Source organism: Arachis stenosperma, chromosome 6, assembly GCF_014773155.1.
Source record: "Arachis stenosperma cultivar V10309 chromosome 6, arast.V10309.gnm1.PFL2, whole genome shotgun sequence".
NCBI lineage: Eukaryota > Viridiplantae > Streptophyta > Magnoliopsida > Fabales > Fabaceae > Arachis > Arachis stenosperma.
This window is the reverse complement of record NC_080382.1, coordinates 140,689,164-140,707,332: the sequence shown is the minus strand read 5'-3', so window position 1 is coordinate 140,707,332 and position 18,169 is coordinate 140,689,164. Positions and strand designations below refer to the sequence as shown.

Below are 18,169 nucleotides of genomic sequence, written 5' to 3'. Positions count from 1 at the left end.
TTGAAGTTACTCAGGTGATGCTTTGGATCCGTGGTTCCATCGTAGAGGTCCATATCAGGGCTTTTAAAGTTCCTCGGAACTTTTGCTCTCATTATGTCCTCGCTAAAAGGATCCTCCCCACCTAAAGGTAGTTCTTCTTGTTCATCACGGGAGTTACGACCTTTGAGGGAGGATTCTAACTTTAAGAGTTTTCTTTCCAACTCTTTTCGTCGTTCCATCTCCTCTTTTAAGTTCTTTTCAGTTTCCTTTTGCCGCTCCCGCTCTTGTTCTAATTGTTCCAGGCGGCTGTGGACTAATCCCATGAGTTCAGTTACATGGGGTGGTCCTTCTTTTTCTGACTCGCGCCCTTCTGAGGAGTTTACCTTCGGATTCTTTATTCCGGAAGTGCCTTCCCTGTGTGGATTATCGATTTCTTGGTGGAGGGTGAGATCCACATCGTTGTTGCCTGTGTCCAGATTCTCTGGTTCAGAATCTGTCTCCACATGGCCTTCTTCGTGGGATCTATCCGCCATCGATGGATGATCTCTCAGGTCCCCGGCAACGGCGCCAATGTTACGGTGGGTAACCGGAGATTGATGGACTGGGTGGAATTGGATGACCCAATCGTCCGCGGATGGTGGCTTCCGAGCTAGTTTGCACGTTGGAGCCTCCTTCCGACTTGTGCTCGTAGATGAATGGGGGGTGGTACCTGCAAAGACACTCCGATGCCTAAGTTAGCAAGGGTGTGAGCAGGTCTAGAGAGTATTGGGCTTAGAGATACCTGAGGGGTGTCAGTGTATTTATAGTGGTGAGCCAATAACCACCGTTGAAGTAGTGCCATATCTTTAGGGTGTTAACCGTCCCATTATCTTAGGGAGGTTAAGATATGGCTTTATGAAGCGGTTAGAGAGATTTTAGGGGCGGTTACACATTTGAATGAGTGTTTATCTGCCAACTAATCTCGTGCCCGACTTCTTTAGAGTAGGTCGTGGTCAACACCGACTTCTTATATGAAGGTCGGTGCTTAGCTAGGCTTAATTCTTCGGATCAGGCCTTTTATTTGGACCTGGGCCCTTATTATTGGGCCATGGTATGAACAACACTCATAATACAATACAGACAATAACACACACACACACACACATATATATATATATATATATATATATATATATATATATATATATATATATATATATATATATATATAAAGAATTTTTTGAATAAACTATAATCGTATATTAATATTTTATTGATGATATTAATGCGCAAACTAATTTTTTAAATATTTTTAATGTTTTTTAATTATATAAATCATGTTAGATAATTTTGTGTATTAATAATATATATTATTTTTAAATTTATTTAAAAAATATAGGCTAAGAACAAAATTAGATATATCAATATATAATTGTATTGTAGAGTGTATTTAAATGTGTTAATTTTTTTTTATTAAAATGCAGTTATAAAAAACACGTGTCAAATTCAGACCATATAAATAAATTTATTTAAGTCGATATAAAGTGAAAACAAAACATTAATTATAGAAAAAGTAACTCCCTTTTTATGCATTTAATATCATTAAAAACTTTAAAATCATATCTTACTATAAAACCCATCAAGTCACCAAAAAAAAAAAAAGAAAATCACTATAAAACCCATCAACTTTTGTCACCCAAAAAAAAAAACCCATCAAAAGAATACTTAAATAGCATTTAATTCTTATTTTCTCTGTGCCTGTCTAAAACTAAAAATAAAAATAAAAATAAAAATAAAAATAAAAAATACTCGTCACTACCTTACTATTTCTTACTATTTCTGCCTCTCTCTCTCTCTATTTTTTTTTTCACAAATAAAATTCAAACATAAGGACAATTGCTAGAAAAAAAATCCAATAAATTTTTTGGTGACTAATACAATAAATAATTAGTCTATATGAATTAAATAATAAAAATTCACATACAATTATTTTTTATATAAAATTATATTTGAGAACTTTTAAATAATTTAATAAATTTAATTAAATTATTATTTAATAATTTTTAATTATTAAATTTATATAAAAATAATTTAGTTTGAACTTTTGAAAATGTTTGATGTTATTTTTATTAAAATGTAATTTTGATGTCCTAACAATATAAAGTATTTTATACAGTCGTATAATTATATATGTTTTTTTAAATGTTTATATATATGATTAATATAAAAACAATTATTTTACTGATATAATATTACGTAATTAAGGGTCCATTTGAGAAGTTTTAAAAGTAATTTTTTTGAATTTTTGACTTATAAAAAGTAGTAATATTAATATCTAGTATAATTTTCAAAATCAAATTACAGCTTTTTAAGAAGTTATTTAGGAGTTTATAGAGAAATTAAAAAAATATCTTTTCTCATAATATCACTACTTCTTATCACATTTTTTTAAAATAAACATTTTTAAAATTAAAAATTCAAATACAAAATAATTTATTTATAAACTATTTTTAATATAATTATTTATTATTTAAGTTATTTTTTTAAAAAAAATTTAATTAAACTATTTGTCCAAATTAAATCTAAATATACGTGTAAAATTATTTTATATTCAAATATATCAAAATTAATTTTTTTTTTTACAACCTTAGCTTAGTTAGTAAGTAGGTGTGATGTGATGTGAAGTGGGAAAAATCCCACACGTGACCAGAACCTAGTACGGATCTTATCTTCCCTTTTTTGGTCCTTAACCTTCCTTAAGCGGAATATGAACAAAACCATCAACATCATCACCGCACCATTTCTTTCTTTATTCTTTTTTTCACATAAACAAACACATTAAGATTCGGACACACACACACAGACAGAGATTGCGTTAGAGAGAGAAACCTCGGATCCAAAATGTTCATTCTTATCCTAATCTAACCACAACGACACAGCTACCATATCTGTTCTTATTCCAACTCTTTTCTTCATACCCCATGAATAAGATTCAACTTTGCATTAAGATTGCCCCATGCCCACTTTCTCTTTCTTGATTGAAAGCTAAGTTTTCTCTCTTTCTCTTTCCATCAGATAAGAGATAAAGTTGCATGTGAGAGGACAAGGACAATACCCTGATGAAAGTGTTCCTTCAAGACCCAGCAAAATCCATGCCCTATTGTTTGTTCCTGAATGCACACAACATACTTGTTACAATGCCAATACCAATACGATAATGATTGCTATTGATTTTATTTGGTGGGGTGTGTGTGATGCAATGTGGGTTGATATGTGGCACTTATAGGGGTGGTCCTACAAGTTAGGGGTGAGAAGATACCCTTTTGGATCTTGTAGGCAACAATGGCAATGTTCCGCAAGTTCTTCTATAAGAAGCCCCCAGATGGGCTTCTAGAAATCAGTGAGAGGGTTTATGGTAAGTTCTCTCTGCTTTGGCTCATTGGCTCTTGTGGAAGTGAAACAATATACTGTTGAGTTTCATCTTTGTGCTATTTTTGGCTGGGGAATATTGTGGTATGTATAGTTTATTTTGTTGATTTTAGAGTGAACAGTAGGAATTGCATGAATTTTTTACATTTTTATTGTACAAATATGCGATCATTGAAGTGATTCCAGCTGTTCAATGGTATTGTTTATGCTGTATTGAATGGTAGTTGATATGAAACGCTGATATTTCCCACCTATGTGGACAGGTATAAATTTTCTTTGTGCATTGTGCAATCAGTATTCTTAATTTACAATATATTGTCCTTTGATTATTTTTAGTGAATGGTGAATGTGGTAAGGAGATGCATTTTCGTATGTCTCTGAGAATGTGGGCATTTTTTTAATTAGTCGATCATAAGGAAGAATTTTACTACACAGCTACAAGAGATGTGTTGTTGTCATATACTTTTCGGCAGTAGAAAAACCAACAATAAATAAGTTCAACATTGCAGATATGTGAATATGCCTGATAAGTAGACAATTAAGGTAAACTTAGGAAATAATGCATCAGAATGAGAATGGGAGTAGCACCTATTTTGGAAAAAAAGTGGTAGAATTTTGTCTTAGGTGGTTTGGTTATGAACTATTGAAACCCCAGGAAGAAGAGCATATCTGATTGAGGATATCTCGATAGCTGGAGGTAGAAAGCAACCTAGAAAGCTATAGCCAAAATCATTTTGAGAAAGATAGATTTTACTTTTCTATCGGACAATGATACACTATAGCATCCTTTGATCCATAATAGTTGCCAACCCCACCTAATGGGACATGACATGGTTGTTGTTGTTGTAATGTGTCATTTATTCATTTCATTATCTTAAAGGGATCTATATATCTCTTTGTGATTATTTATTTTATTCTTTTGCTGTGTATGCAGTCTTTGATTATTGCTTTACGACTGATCTTATGGATGAAGATGAACAAAAAGTGCATATAAGGGGGACAATTGAGCAACTTTGTGATCACTTCCCTGAAGCTTCATATATGGTGTTCAACATGCGGGAGGGAGAAAATCAAAGCCAGATTTCTAACATTTTGAATGATTATGATATGACTGTGATGGACTATCCTCGACAGTATGAAGGTTGCCCAATACTCACCATGGAGATGATCCACCATTTCCTGAGATCATGTGAAAACTGGCTTCAGCTTGGGCTACAAAATATTGTCTTAATGCACTGTGAACGAGGTGGATGGCCCGTTTTAGCATTTATGCTAGCCGCTTTCTTGATTTATAGAAAGCAATTTACAGGAGAGCTGAAAACATTAGAAATGATATACAAGCAAGCTCCGAGGGAACTTTTGCAATTGATGTCACCATTGAATCCATTGCCTTCACAACTGAGGTATCTTCAATATATATCAAGAAGAAATGTTGGTTCAGAATGGCCTCCTCTAGATAGAGCAGTTACGTTGGACTGTGTAATTATAAGAATAATTCCTAATATGGATGGAGAGGGTGGTTGCCGTCCTATATTTCGGATATATGGACAGGACCCTTTTATGGCAGCTGATCGGACTCCCAAAGTTCTTTTTTCGACTCCAAAAAGGAGCAAATTTGTTCGGCATTACAAGCAGGTGACACCTGCCTCTATTCAAAAATTATTTTTTCCACAATTGATGCTGATTTATGAATTATGATTCAAGACAATTAAACTGTCTCCCTTTGTATTGTTCTTGCATTTTGTATTGAGATATTTATTCCAGAATCTGTATAATATTCTAAACCATATGTCATGCTGTGGGCTTCTTATATTGAAATAGTTTATACTTGCATACAAACAGGGTGACAATATATAAATACATAGGCCTAATCTCCCTTATTATCATTTCCTTTTTTATTTTCCTACAACTAGGCAGTTTTCCAACCCCAAAATTATGAACTCAAGTTAAATTAAACTATATTCATTCCTTTCATTATTTATAATAATGTTTTTATATTCGCAATGACGGTTACATCTGGTGTCTTTGTTTGGATCTGAGGAAATGGACTATCTTTAATATGAACAGAATGTTAGAAAACCTGTAGTGCTTTAAAGGGGGATACCTAAGAGTGTGCTAATTGTTTTGTATTGTTATGCACTTGTGCTGTTTCACCATTCGATTTTAAGACAAAAAAACTCTCAGAATTTTAACAAATATTTGCTTTTATTGATTGGGTCTCATTCTTATGATTTGCTTATATAAAACTGGTTGGAGTCAACATAAAATTCTATTAGTTGCAATTAAAAATTGTTTCTTCTTCTCTTTATACACAATAGGATATGATCCACTGGCACTGTTGAACTCAGATTAAAATAGCAGCATATTTTTTCCTCATTTTCTTTATTTGATCATGTTTAGGTAGACTTCTTAAACAAAGATCTATTATGTTCTATTTTACTCTTATTCTACATTATTTTGTTTATTTTGTGTTTTGTATTTGTTGCAGGCTGATACAGAACTGGTTAAGATTGACATACATTGTCATGTTCAAGGGGATGTCGTTCTTGAGTGTATTACTCTAGAAAATGATTTGGATCGTGAAAAAATGATGTTTCGTGTGATGTTTAATACAGGATTCATAAGGTCAAATATTTTGATGCTTAACCGTGATGACCTTGACATATTATGGGATACTAAAGATGACTTCCCAAAAGATTTTAGAGTAGAGGTAGTTATATCTTTCTTTGCTTCTACTTTTATTTAGTAACAATTAATGACAAAATTAACTTAAAATCTTTACTGAGCATGTTGTATATTGCGCTGCAGATTCTTTTCTCGGATATGGAAACAAAATCTTCTGTTATTTCAATTGATCTGCCTTATCTTGAGGAGAAGGATGGCCTACCGATTGAAGCATTTGCTAAGGCTAAAAAAATTTTCAGCCATGTTGACTGGCTTGACACAAATATTGAGGTAGCAGCTGTGCTACAACAAATCACAGGATCAAACATCTTTTTGGAAAAATTGGATGGTGCAGCTTCTCCCAAAATGAGCCATTTGCGAAAGGATTCATCGCCTAGAGGATTTAAATTTGATTCCAAGACACAAGTCGATGTGAAGAGTCCTGACTCCACATTTGAGGGGAAACTTGCTATGTCCTCACTCAAATCTGGAGATGCTTCTGTAGAAAAGAAGGTAGAAGCATTTGAATCAATGGCGTCGCAAGAACATAACATCAAGACTCCTACTCATATGGGTCAGGGGTACCAACCTATTCCCACAATTGGAGTCTCAGCACATTCAGATTCTACTTGGAAGGAAATGAAGTCAGTAAAATCAAAGGAATCAATGGAAAATAACGCCGAGTTTCCTACATCTATGATTCAAGGGAAACAATCAACTCCCTTAAGCGGACCATCTACGGTTGCAAAATCCAATGCAAAGTTGGAAAATGACACCATGCATCCTATATCTTTGGCTCAAAGCATACAATCTATTCCCACACCAACTGATGCAAATTCAGCACTGTTGGAATCAAGCAAAAAGGATACTGAATCATTAAAGTCACCGGCATTGTTGGAAAATGATAGAAGATCTAAACTTGAACCACAGAAGATGCCAGAAAGCGATTTGAAGAGACCCACTTCTGCAGTTCAGGGGACAATTCCTACTTCATCAATTGAATCATGCATCAATGCTCCTATGCAAAAGAAGATAGATTCACTGGCAGAACCACACACAGTTCCGGCAAGTGATATTAAGACTCACACTTCAGTGGGTCCGACGACACATCTCACTCCCTCAAGAGATTCAAGTTCTTCTATTGCACAGGTTAAATCATTAGAAACAAACGCGTTGTCTGAAAACGATACCAAGGATCCTCTATGTATAGCTCAGGAGAAACAGTCTATTCATGTAACCAAATCCATGGTTGCAAACTCAAACAAGGAGGAGGTTAGGGAATTGGAAGCAAAGGTGTTGTCAGATATTGATTCCAAGAGTCTCACATCCATAGTTCGGAGGAAACAAGATAGTCCTTTACCTGAACCACGCATTGGCAGTAAGTTTTCTGCTTCAATGGCTCAGGGGAAACAGTGTATTCCCTCAATTGAACCGTGTATGGATGTTAATTCAATGGAAAAGAAGATTGAACCACTAGAGTCAATGATGAAGAATACTGAATCATTAGAATCGAAGGCATTGCTTAAAAATGAGGCCAAGATATTGACATCGGCTCAGGAGAAACAGTCTATTTCATTGATTGAACCATCTATCAATGCTAATTCTATGGAAAAGATTAGACCATTAGAGTCCATGGTAAAGGATACTGAATCATCAGTGTCGACAGCGTCACTTAAAAGTGAGACCAAGAGCTCGACATCTATGGCTCAGGAGAAACAATCTATTCCGTTGATTGAACCATCTACTGATGCTAATTCTATGGAAAAGAAGAAGGATACTAAATCATTAGAATCAAAGTCATCAATTAAAAGTGATGTAAAGAGTTCGACATCTATGGCTCAGGAGAAACAGTCTATTCCCTTGATTGAACCATCCCAGGATGTAAATTCAATCAAGGCCCGAGAGTCAATGACGTTATCAGAAACCGTTACTAAGAGTCTCCCATTTACAGATCAGAGGAAACAACATAGTCCCTCACTTGAGCCACCAGTCGATGCAACCTCAAGTAAAAAGATGACTGAATCTAATGAATTGCAGGTTCCTTTACAGTTTCCTAAAATCATATCTCCACAGGTGCATCAAGCAATTCGACCAGCTCCAGCACCAGGTTCACCTTCAGCTATCATAAGATTTCCGAGTTCATCATCAGCTCTTGGAATAATGTCTGTGTTGCAGGATGATGCACCAAAGGATATGAAAGAAGAAGTCACACATGCAGTGAAATCTCCTCTGTCCGGTAGTATGTCTCCCCCGGACTCAAAGGTGTCGAAATCGGCAGAGCATAGTCCTGAACATATTTTGCATACATCACCAGTAAAACCTTCGGTGGATGCTGTTGCGACCATAGAGAAGACTTTTGGGCTCAATGCTCCTGTGGTTTCTCCTTCCCGTTCTCCATCTACACCTTCATCACCACCTCAAAGTGAGCCTTTTGCAAAATCAATACAAACTAATGATATCCATAACCTCCATCCTTCCCCTCCCCCTCCTCCTCCTCATGCAACCCCTTCCCTTCCCGAAACATCATCTTCCATTGTCAAAGATTCATTTAAAAGTCCCTGTCATCTGCCTCCTCCTCCTCCTCCTCCACCTCCATCTTTAACTAGACAGTCCTCATTATCATCAGCTGATAGCCCCTTGAGTATGACCAAGGCTGCTGCTATGCCTATTCGACCTCCCCCACCTCCACTGTCAACTGGACAGACGTCATCATCTTCAATACCTCCTCCTCCTCCTCCTATGTCTGGACTTCCTCCTTCTGCAATGTCTCATCCCCCTGCCCCACCACCTCCTCCTGTTCCTTTGGGCACCACACCTAGTCCTCCTACATCACTGGCTCCACCTCCACCTCCTCCCTCAGCTTCTGCATCTGCAAATGTTCCACCTGTACCCCCACCTCCACTTCCAAATGGATTGACAAGATCTGGCTCTTTGTCATCACAAGCTAATGCTAATGTGGCTCCAGTTCCTGGACCGCCTCCAGTTCCCGGACCGCCTGGGGTTCCTGGACCGCCTGGGGTTCCTGGACCGCCTGCAGCCCCTGGGCCGCCTGGGAAAGGACGTGGCCTGTTGCGAGCAAATTCCAAAGGTATCTGTACTAAAAAGAGCAATCTGAAACCTTACCATTGGTTAAAGTTAACAAGGGTCATGCAAGGAAGTTTATGGGCTGAGACACAAAAACTTGATGAAGCTTCAAGGTATGACTTGTGTGTTAAGCCTTCTCTTTGGTGTTATAAGAGAGTGACTCAAAGATCATGTAATTTTCTTATTATTATTTATTTATCATTTTTCTTTTAAAATCTTTTTGGTGCTAGGACTCCAGAATTTGACATGTCAGAACTGGAGTCTCTTTTCTCTGCAACTGCTCCAAATTCTGATGCACAAGAAGGAAAATCAACTCTCCGTTCTGGACAGAAAGTGGATAAAGTCCAACTGGTATGTTTTTTGCTTTTGGTAGTACTGTTCTGGCTAGTTATTTAGGTTTGATTTGGTAAAACTTTGATTTTTCAGAAGTAGCTTAAAGTTTGGTTTTCAAATAGAGCTTTCCAAAAGTCGCAACAGCTATATTTGGTAAATCAAAATAAAAATGACTTTCATAAGCATAAACTACAAAAATTATATTTGGTAAAATTTACTTTTAACATTTAAAATGGCTTTAATAGACATAATATAATAAGAAATAAGAATAAATATAGATATTTATTAATATATAAAATTATATTAGACTCTTTAATTTTAGAAGTGCGAGCTAACTTTGAAACATATCTACATATGTGCTTTAAAAAACATCCTTAGCTTTTCAAAACTAAAAGCACATGCACATGACCTTTTTATTTACTGAATACAAAGTGTGCATAAGTACCTCTTCAAAAAACTTTATTCTCATTTCTCTTGTTTCAATAGGTCCAGAAATAATTATCTATCCATTCTGATGTTCATTAAATAAACTCATAAAAGTTATGACTTTAATTTTAATTATGAAAATTAATTTATTAAAAGTTTATCACTTTTAAGTAACTTGTATACTGCTTTTCCACTTTAATTATTTTGACCACCAAACAATTATTTTAATTTTTCTTATAGCTAAAGATATATATTGTATTCCACCTATGGAGTTTTCATTCATCTCTTGAATCTTGTGTCATGCCTTTCATTAAGGCCTGAGTTCTTCAGTTAAATTATTGTCAATCTTTTGTTTTATAGAATTTGAGATCTTAATGAAGGATCCATGCTATCATGCAGATTGAACTCAGGCGTGCATATAACTGTGAGATCATGCTTTCAAAAGTCAAAATACCTTTGGCTGATCTAATGGTGAGATATTCCTTGCGTCATCTTTTTTGCATGAAGATGCTATGAGCATTTTACATTTAATGTTAGATCCTAGGGAAAGTTCATTCTTTGACACTTTTTCAAATTCCTAAGTAGTAAATGCTTATGGAATAATGTGCATGTTATGGTGGTTATCATTATGGTGGCAACACTTAAAAAGTACTGCTAAAATTAAAGTAATACTTTTTTAATATTTGAAAACAATTTTTAATTTGTGATAATAAGAAGTAAAAAGTGTTGCAAGAACGTAAAAAAAAATATGATCTTAATTTTAGCAACACTTTTTAAGAAAGTTGTATAGTCACCGTAATAATAGCCATCATAGACTCCACTATAAAAATAAATTATCTGAATATATATTTGTCTTAGAATTAACCTAAGCCTAGTTGTCCACTTATGAATATATCTCTTTTGGCACCACATTGGTATGGTCATGAACATTTGAGTTTAACTTGAAATCATAAGTTTTATAAAATTGTCTTTTCACATTATTTACACCAATTTCTCAGAGCTCTGTGCTAGCATTGGATGAATCAGCATTAGATATTGATCAGGTTGAAAACCTCATCAAGTTCTGCCCAACCAAGGAAGAGATGGAGCTGCTCAAGGTATCAAACACTTTGTTCTCTTCTTCAACTCGAACTTCATATCATAGGCTAAGAAAACATTGGTTTGCAACAATCTTGGTTTAGCTGAGCTGTAGCCATACTTTATATGCAGAACTATACTGGAGATAAGGAGCACTTAGGAAGGTGTGAACAGGTGAGTGGATTTTACTTATTTCTAACTACTCTTTTCTTTTACTTATCTTTAACTAGGGAGTTTCTTATGGTAAGATTATTAGCACTGATGGTATAATAAAAAGGTTAAAAGGTAGTGCTATGAATTATGTAAACTAGACCCATTAAATTAATTTGAGATTTTATTTGCATTAGAGATGAAGCTTTCTTATATAGTAAACTTGAGCCTAGTCTCTTGATAATAGTTTCCACATTTCTTTAGTATAGTTTATTTTTTTTGTTTTTTCCCCTTTCAATTTTTCCTGATTTGCTCTAATTTGCTTTTGAATCTTATGATAGTTCTTCTTGGAATTAATGAAAGTACCCAGAGTGGAAAACAAGCTAAGAGTTTTCTCTTTTAAGATTCAATTCAACTCTCAGGTTAGAAGAAAATCATGCAATCCTTTTTTTTTTCATATATATATATATATATATATATATATATATATATATATATATATATATATTATTCTGTTTTATAATTCTTGGCATCTGTATCATATTCTTGTAGGTTTCAGAACTCAAGAGAGACTTGAATATTGTGAACAGTGCATCTGAAGAGGTTACTCATGTATACTTGTCTCTTAAAATGATATGTTTACCCGTGCAAAGTTAAAAAAGCACACATTTGGCAAAAATACTAAATTGAAATAATTTTAACAGAATGGTCTAATATATGATTTCAATTTGAATATACTATTAATGCAATAAAATTTACAGACATTTATATATGATATTATTTGCATAATTTTTGCAACAGTATAAAACTCGAATACTTTTACTAATTCATTTACACACAATTAAACCTTTTTATAAAATATTTTTCGTTGATAGTATCTCAGCATTAGATTTACAATATACTATTATTTATGAAATTCGAGTTATGAAATTCGAGTTATGAGTATTTTGTCATAGAATTGTGTACATATGATTCCACTAACATGATGACACGCTCTCTTATAAATACAGATAGATAGATAAATAGATAGTCTAACTCCATAGCCACCACTATTCAGCTTCTGTTGTTGTGTGTCTCAGATCAGGAGTTCAGTCAAGTTGAAAAGAATCATGCAGACCATTCTTTCTCTTGGCAATGCTTTGAACCACGGAACTGCAAGAGGTGAGCTAAAGTTTTGGCCTTCACCAGTCTAAATTGTGTCAAAGGGAGTATAACCAAGAAAAAAAAATTAAAAACTAGCTTGTTCGGTTTGTGAAAATGTTTTTTGTTTCCATTCTCGATGGTTTCTGTAAAAGAAAAAAAAGACTGAAAACTTCACAGAATTCTAAAAATAGAAAATACTGAAAATAAAAACGGTAAATGTTTTTGAAAGCCAAACAAGCAAACTTGGACTTTTTGGCTATGTCCTTAGTTTTGTTCATCCATGATTAAAATTTTAAAAGAAAACAGTGCCATCACAGTCTTGATTGCTTTCTTACTTGTTAATTTATAAGATTAATGCAGGTTCTGCACTTGGATTTCGATTGGATAGTCTCCTTAAACTCACTGATACACGAGCCAGGAACAACAAGATGACTCTTATGCATTATCTTTGTAAGGTACGTTTATTCACCTTGAATTTCTTACAGGAACCTGTTGTTCCTTGCAAATCTTATGTCTCGTGTACAACCATAGGTATGATTTTCTTGTCCTTTTGTAAAACACATTCATTGGTGTTTTATTCCACATGAATTGGTTGGTGGAATGCATCAACAAAGTTGAAGGTTATTAACTATTTGAGAATCATTGAAGATTTGAAGCTGGCTACTTAACTCTTTTTCCTCACATTCTCATCCATAAAGTAAAGAACTAAGCATGAACCTGAGGAAAAAGATATCTATTAGTAGTCTAGTTTAGCATAATGGTGATGTTTATTGAGTTATTGAAATTTCATGTTACTTTGCGTACTAACCTTCAGAACTGATTTGATGCTCAAGAAAATGAACACTATTTCATTGGTGTTCTACTGTTCTATGATATTTGACAGCAAATGTTTGTTCTTCCAGTATACAACACTCTTGCTTGCGGCTCTTGTTGGACCATGCAAATATATTAGTGAATTGTTATGTCTGAATGAATAATAGAGATAATAATTATTTTGATGGTTGAGAAATTGTAGGTGATTTCTAAAAAGCTTCCAGAGCTTTTAGAATTCTCCCAAGACCTAGTGAATTTGGAGGCTTCAACAAAGGTACCATTCTTCGTTTATTGTACCGTTATAATCATCATAAGAAGTGGTTTCATTTTACTCTTTTGAAAATTGGTATAGGCTGTTTATTAACCAAGTATACCATACAGATACAATTGAAATATTTGGCAGAGGAAATGCAAGCTATTAGTAAAGGACTGGAGAAAGTAGTTCAGGAATTGACGGCATCAGAGAATGATGGGCCAGTGTCAGTAAACTTCTGCCAGGTACATATGCATATATATGCACACAGGCATGCAGGCACTGACACTTGCACACACACCATTATATGGGATCATGAGTGATGATACCCTTGTAAGGGGATCTGAAACTGGTCTTAAACACAGATCTATTTTTGCATACATTCTAATTATGATAAAATATTTAGCTTATTTTATTGTTTGTTCCATTTGGTTATGTTCAGATACTAAAGGAATTTCTTGCTAATGGTGAAGCTGAAGTGAGGGCTTTGGCTCAACTTTATGCTAATGTGGTATGGATCTAGTTCTACTCTCTTTAGTTTACTTTAAACTGTGAACTCTAAGTTTGATGATTTAGGAATGTGTTTGAAACTTCTAATCTGGATGTACCAGGGTAGAAATGCAGATGCATTGGCTCTGTACTTCGGAGAAGATCCAGCACGTGTCCCATTTGAACAAGGTAACCAGTTACCATCATTCAGTCTATGTTATCATTTTTGTTCCTCTTCATCTCGGGGACTCCATCATAACTTAGTTATGGAAATGGTTTGATACTAGGAAGAACTCAGTGCAACTATGATGGAGTACTTATTACTAATGGTTTAATTTTTTGTATTTTGCTGTAGTTGTATCTACTCTGCTCAACTTTGTGAGGATGTTCGTCAAAGCGCATGAAGAAAACTGTAAGCAGATGGAATCCGATAAGAAGAAAGCGGAGAAGGAAGCAGAAAACGAGAAGGTGAAGATAACTCATAAGGAGTCAGAAAATGTGATGCATCCGGCCATCAAAAGTGCGGATATCAATTGAACAGATGCATTTTTTTAAGGCCTCAGAGCTTCTAAATAGCCATTACACAGCCTTAGAGCTTCAATTTGGTTGGGTGGATGGATGAAGTATACACTTCCATAACTTATGCTATGATACTTGAATTATATAATGCAAGAATTGTGAAGCTTGCAGAAAAAAGTCTCAAGCTTAGGATAATTTTAAGCAGTAAGCTTTCCAGAAACCTCCCCTATGTTGAGATTTTTATGCAAAATAGTCTTTTTATCTTTTATCATGTAAACTTAATTTCATTCTCAATTCTTGCAGAAAATCAGATTTGTGGTGCTCAGCATGAGGAACTATTTTGGTGTAAAAGGTATTTTGACTTAGTTTTACCATGTTAGTCTTGAATTTTCTGTCTACTGAGCAGTAGCCATGTAAATGTGATGCAGTTAATATATATATATTTTTCCCCTCAGATAAGATAGGGTAGTATTTGAGTTGTTATTTTAATGTTAGAGCACTTAGAGGCAGCTATACTGAGAGTTTCCAACTTTATTTAATTATGTGCACTGATGAAGATAAATGCTATGTAAATATTAAGGTATTGATTAGAATGAAAGTTATTCATTGTACTTATCCATTTTTCTTGAAGTTCTGATTTAACATTTGATTTATTTTATTACACTCTTTGTATTCAATTTCTGTCTCATAATTGAACAAAATCACAAAGTAGAGAAGTTAACACCAATCACATAATTTTTGCATGAGCTAAAACTAATTAAACTTACATAGTTTTGAATACAGCAATTTACCAAACTAAACTAATAATTCATCCTAATTTGACAAACTATGCTACTATTGAAGTCCTTAAAAAATCGCTATACAATTGCATTAATTGATCTCAGTTTTCATCACCCCGCTGGAACCCCAAATTGAGGTTTAGGTCTTGTTCCTTACTCTGACCAGTGATGGTGCGTGCAACTGCTTCAGCCAATGCTGCAGTGAACTCAGGATCTTTGATTAAGGAATTTGCATATTCTTCAATTTTGATGTTACTTTTTTGCATAGTAACATCATCACAACATAGTCTTATTGAATCTGTTTGATGAGACCATTTTTTATAATTTTCTAAGATTGGAAGAGGTAAATCATTATTATTTTTACTATTATTATTGTTATTTTTATTAGCCACTGAGCCTTTGGGAGTGGATGAAGAAGGCATTGAAGAATCTTGAATTGCAGCATGGTTGTGCTCTCCATCATAAGTTGCAACTAATATAGACTTGTCATGTATGCATTTTTGCACCTACCATATAAATGAGTAATAATAAGTGCAACAAGGTTAGAGTCTATGAGACCAAAAATTTGTATCTAAATCACTCATCAACACAATAATTTCATTTGGTGAAAAAAAATTAATAATTTCCACACAAGCATAATTTCTTGAATTTATTCACATGAAATATACTCTTTCTGTCTACTTTTAATTGAGGGGGAAAAAATCCATATTAATTACACTTCATAATTGTTTGCAGAAGCTAAATCTTCATTCTTGTTTGCTTATAATTCTCTAATTTGAGTAACCATATGCCAATTTTAGTGGGAATTGTTTAACAATCAATTAGACAACCAAGCATTATTTCAACAAAAGAAAAAAGTTGACTTAGTAGAGTTGACTACATAGATGGATGGTATAATAATCTTTAGTATAAAAAACAAGTTTATATTATAATAAGTATTGAATAAAATTTAGCAAGTAAGATATTGAATGTATTATATTATAAGAAGAATTTCAAGTATATCAGGTATACTGGTATTCTAATAATTTTAATCGTTGATCTTAATTATAAAAAATATATATATTATATATTAACTAAAATCGGTTAAAATTATCAGAACATTGGTATTTCGAGTACATTTAAAAACTTTTCTATATTATATATATACCTTCTTCTTGGCTGGGCAACTAGGGGCCATGGAACACCTGAAGTAGGCTCTTGGTGAAACATTGTCTTTGGTAACCTTCTGTCCATACTTCCTCCATTGGTATCCATCTCTTATCATCTAATATCACCAAAGGGAATTCCAAATTTATTAATAAACCTTGTGAAACTTTAGGGTAAAAACTTGAGTTTTAATGAATAATTTGATATAACAATGCTCTGCACCCACCAAATAACGGTTACTTTAATGATTAGTATATTAAAAAAATAATGTATCTAAATATAAAATGTCTAAATATATCAATTTTTGTAAGTGTCAGCAAGGTAGGTTTCTTTGTAGAATTGTAGGATATAGTAAATGAACTAATATGAATTTAATTTTGATGGATTTTCAGAGTAAAACAATTTTATACGTGGATCCAATCATATAATGTTACATTATCAAAAGTAACTATTATTTTTATTGACCACGTAAATGGTCATCTAAAAAGATGGATATGATTATTGTACGATTGTGTAAAATATTTTACATCAAAATTAAATTCAATAATAATAATAATAATAATGGGGCATAAATTACTAACCAAAGTATCATCCTTGGGGTTGGTTCTGACAAAGATTTGCAATGGCCTTTTAGCTGTCGGAAACTCTAGTCTTGGTCTCTTGTAATTTGTTGAGTCAACAATAGGCATTGAATTATTGAAGCCTATTATTTGCTCTGATTCCTTGTTTATATCTTGAAATTGTGATTGAAGGCTTTTGAATTTGTTGCTTAGAACCTCAAACATCAATCTTAGAGCACTATTCTCCTCTTTCATACGTTGCAATTCCACTTGAAGAGCTTCCACCTAAATGAAATTAAATGAATTATATTGAACATGGTTAATTAATTGTGTATATAATTATCCAAAGATTTTGATGATACATGATATACATAATGGCATCGTTTGATTCATATAGTGGATTCTATATAGTGGGATAAAATTTTATTGTTATTATTATACAGAACGTATGCTCACTCATACATATCCATATGGTTTAAAAAAAAAGAAGAAGAAAAAGATGAATAAGAAGCAAAACCAAATTAAGGAACCCAGATGTTTTACCTTTTCATCCATTATTGTGATATAGTAGGTTGAAGTTGAAGTTGAACAGCCTTCAATTACTCACAACTCAGTGATGAATTGATCTATCTATAAATGAATCATAAAATAAGAACATATATTGTAATAGTAATGGTGTATGTTCCACAAAAAAGGTGATATAATAATAAAAAAATATATAAAGAATTGGATACGTAGTTGAAGAGTAAGATGATAGAAATTCAATTCCTTTATATACGTGGCTACTCTATAATAATTGTTCTGGACCAAATACAATGAAAGCTAATGGCAAAGTATGTAGAATCTTCTCTCTTAATTATAACAAGTAGTAAAATTGTTCAATTCAACTCCATGTGTTAGAAAAAATTCTAAGAGAGTTGGAATATATATAAACAATAGTATATAAGAAAGAATAAATTCTTTGAACAGTTGAAAGATGGGGACAATATTTTCCACAAATATTAGAGCGTATGCACCATGATGTCACCACCAATTACATAAGCATTGGGTTTTAGATGAGACGCAAAGTTTTGTTTTTTCTTTGGCGAAAATGTCACCACCAACCAACAACGTGTTCTTTGGATCATCGAAAGCTAAGGATTAAAATTTGTTAAAATCGAAGAAGAAATTAATTATTTTTAAATTAAAATAATAAAATATATATTTTATTATTTTAATTTAAAAATAAATAATTTTTTATTTTATCAATTTTTTATTTTAAAGGATTTAAATTCAGATTTAATGGACTCTACTAAAGTCTTTGATTATTTATTAGTTTATTTTTAATTTTGATTACGCATAGAATA

The 18,169-nt window shown here is 33.3% G+C and overlaps 2 protein-coding genes across 2 annotated transcripts; one reads left to right on the top strand and one right to left on the bottom strand.

Annotated features, from left to right (window-relative positions):
* Window positions 1–2,775: 2,775 nt before the first annotated feature.
* LOC130934837 (formin-like protein 18) lies at window positions 2,776–14,704 on the top strand. Its single transcript, XM_057864363.1, has 18 exons — window positions 2,776–3,373; window positions 4,322–5,022; window positions 5,876–6,097; window positions 6,196–9,248; window positions 9,366–9,486; window positions 10,294–10,365; window positions 10,893–10,991; window positions 11,104–11,145; window positions 11,463–11,543; window positions 11,674–11,724; window positions 12,201–12,282; window positions 12,625–12,719; window positions 13,280–13,351; window positions 13,459–13,575; window positions 13,773–13,841; window positions 13,942–14,008; window positions 14,175–14,542; window positions 14,642–14,704. Exons 1-17 carry the CDS (start codon window positions 3,301–3,303, stop codon window positions 14,354–14,356), a joined length of 5,199 nt encoding a protein of 1,732 aa, XP_057720346.1. The 5' UTR covers window positions 2,776–3,300; the 3' UTR covers window positions 14,357–14,542; window positions 14,642–14,704.
* Window positions 14,705–15,004: 300 nt separating this feature from the next.
* Window positions 15,005–17,740, bottom strand: LOC130932849 (probable WRKY transcription factor 40). The gene is made up of 4 exons (XM_057862286.1): window positions 17,367–17,740; window positions 16,845–17,108; window positions 16,265–16,381; window positions 15,005–15,623 (listed from the first exon to the last, which is right to left on the bottom strand). Exons 1-4 carry the CDS (start codon window positions 17,376–17,378, stop codon window positions 15,219–15,221), a joined length of 798 nt encoding a protein of 265 aa, XP_057718269.1. The 5' UTR covers window positions 17,379–17,740; the 3' UTR covers window positions 15,005–15,218.
* Between the last annotated feature and the right edge of the window lie 429 nt (window positions 17,741–18,169).

Bases quoted from the DNA above. Each gene is read 5' to 3' on its own strand.
- LOC130934837 (XM_057864363.1), top strand. From the start codon at position 3,301: ATGGCAATGTTCCGCAAGTTCTTCTATAAGAAGCCCCCAGATGGGCTT. The intron at 9,249-9,365 runs GTATGACTTGTG...TTTTGGTGCTAG, and splicing joins AAACTTGATGAAGCTTCAAG to GACTCCAGAATTTGACATGT. The intron at 12,283-12,624 runs GTGAGCTAAAGT...AGATTAATGCAG, and splicing joins GAACCACGGAACTGCAAGAG to GTTCTGCACTTGGATTTCGA.
- LOC130932849 (XM_057862286.1), bottom strand. The intron at 16,382-16,844 runs GTTAGTAATTTA...TGGTGATATTAG, and splicing joins ACCCCAAGGATGATACTTTG to ATGATAAGAGATGGATACCA. The intron at 15,624-16,264 runs GTATATATATAA...TTTATATGGTAG, and splicing joins GTTGCCCAGCCAAGAAGAAG to GTGCAAAAATGCATACATGA.